A 1,823-nucleotide genomic window follows, 5' to 3' on the forward strand; every position below is an offset into this window, starting at 1 on the left:
AAAAAAAATTTTAATTTATATTTATTTATTTTTTCTGGAATTTTCAGAAAAGTCCACTTTCATCTCTGATACTGGAACCCAATGTTTACTTTTCAAACCATTGGTCATGTTTAATGACGTCAACCAGGATGGAAAAAGCCTTTGCCTCAGCTTCCTTTAACTCGCAGACGTCCTGTAACATGAAGCGGTGTTCCGAAATTTGTGACGCAACCCAGATTTGGGTCCCGTCACTAGTAAGTCGTATTGCTTTCGTAGGCTTTCCTCGGTCCGGAAAATCCAGAGGAGCCATACTTGGACGGCATCAACTATAACTGCGTGGCTCCTGGAAAGCGCTTCCGCCCCATGGATAACCTGTCTGGAGGAGAGAAGACTGTGGCGGCCCTGGCGCTGCTCTTTGCTATTCACAGGTCAGACAAACAAGGTAGCCTTGAGCACAAATATTTCATGAAGGCCTCATTGGCTGACTTTTCTCCCCCTGGCCACAGCTATAAACCCGCCCCCTTCTTTGTGCTTGACGAGATTGACGCCGCGCTCGACAACACCAACATTGGCAAGGTCTGTCACTGATTGCTGCGTGATTTGCGTCGTCGTTATCGTCTGCGTTGCAAATGAATCCTTTGTTGCCCTCTAAGGTGGCCAATTACATCAAAGACCAATCAATGGAAAACTTCCAGGCCATCGTCATCTCCCTGAAGGAGGAGTTTTACACCAAAGCGGACTCGCTCATCGGGGTTTTTCCGGAGGTGTGTAGCTTTTGGTTAGCCACATGTTCTTTAACATCCTGTAATGATGTCAAAATAGGTTACAATAGGTTCTGCATTTTTTAACGTCATTCTTTAAGAGCAATTGATTGATTATCAAGCTCAAAGCTAAAGTTGCACGGCATATCTTGTCTCTTTTTTTTTCTTTCCCCACCCACAGCAAGGCGACTGTGTGATCAGCAAAGTGCTCACCTTTGACCTCGCCCAGTATTCTGACGCCAACCCGAATCCCAACGAGTAGGGCCAACTTTTCTGTCACTATAAACTCTCCCAAAATGTTCATTCCTTCTTTTTGTTCTGTATCCTGTAGCATCGTATTTCACCATCACTGTTTTATAATGTATGTTTGGATATGCTGTGGTAGGAAATGTTTTTTTTGTTTTTTTATATATAGTAGTAGTAGTTGACGGTTGTCCCGTAGACAGTTACAGCCAGATTGTATGTACACAAATGACTCCAACATTTGTTTTCACTTAATTTTCTTGAGAATCACCTGGAAATGCATAGAAAGTAAAAGTGATGCACAGTTGTTTCATGCGCAGATTTTCAGAACTTTTATATCATCAGGGGTGCGATGTCAAGTTTTGAGTTTTAGATTTTCGCTTGTGCCGCTTAATCAGCATGCTGGTGTTAAAATATGATTATGGCTTTGTGCAAGATTGTGGAGTCCACCAGTCATCACAAAGAAAAATAGTATTAATAAGAGCAATGGGTTTCTATTCCCCCAAGCCAAATTCGGAATGTCCATTAGGCAAATGGAAAGCTCCATGCGAGTGAGGCAATTTTCTTTCTGGTGTCTTTTATCGACTGTGTAACTTTCTGCAAATAAAAATGGAATTGTTTAAAATCCTCTCCCTTTTGCTTTCCAACTCAAGCGTTTATTGGGAAGGTGGCCCAGTGCTCCAGTGGTTAGCGCGTCGACCTTACAGTGCAGGGGTAGCGGGTTCAATTCCAGCTGTGGCCTCCCTGTGTGGAGTTTGCATGTTCTCCCCGGGCCTGCATGGGTTTTCTCCGGGTACTCCGGTTTCCTCCCACATTCCAAAAACATGCATGACAGGCTGA

General features: G+C 43.7%; 1 protein-coding gene across 1 annotated transcript in view; it reads left to right on the forward strand.

The window, feature by feature from the left end:
• The window catches only part of smc1a (structural maintenance of chromosomes 1A), a 12,761-nt gene extending 11,451 nt beyond the window's left edge, over window positions 1-1,310 (forward strand). The window contains exons 23-26 of the mRNA XM_019895655.1: window positions 256-407; window positions 486-555; window positions 633-743; window positions 922-1,310. Of these exons, the coding sequence (XP_019751214.1) occupies window positions 256-407; window positions 486-555; window positions 633-743; window positions 922-1,002 (414 nt within the window). The 3' untranslated portion in view covers window positions 1,003-1,310. The remainder of the gene's footprint in view (window positions 1-255; window positions 408-485; window positions 556-632; window positions 744-921) is intronic.
• The last annotated feature ends 513 nt before the right edge of the window (window positions 1,311-1,823 follow it).

This window comes from Hippocampus comes, unplaced genomic scaffold, assembly GCF_001891065.2.
Source record: "Hippocampus comes isolate QL1 unplaced genomic scaffold, H_comes_QL1_v1.1 scaffold113, whole genome shotgun sequence".
In the NCBI taxonomy this organism is placed as follows: domain Eukaryota; kingdom Metazoa; phylum Chordata; class Actinopteri; order Syngnathiformes; family Syngnathidae; genus Hippocampus; species Hippocampus comes.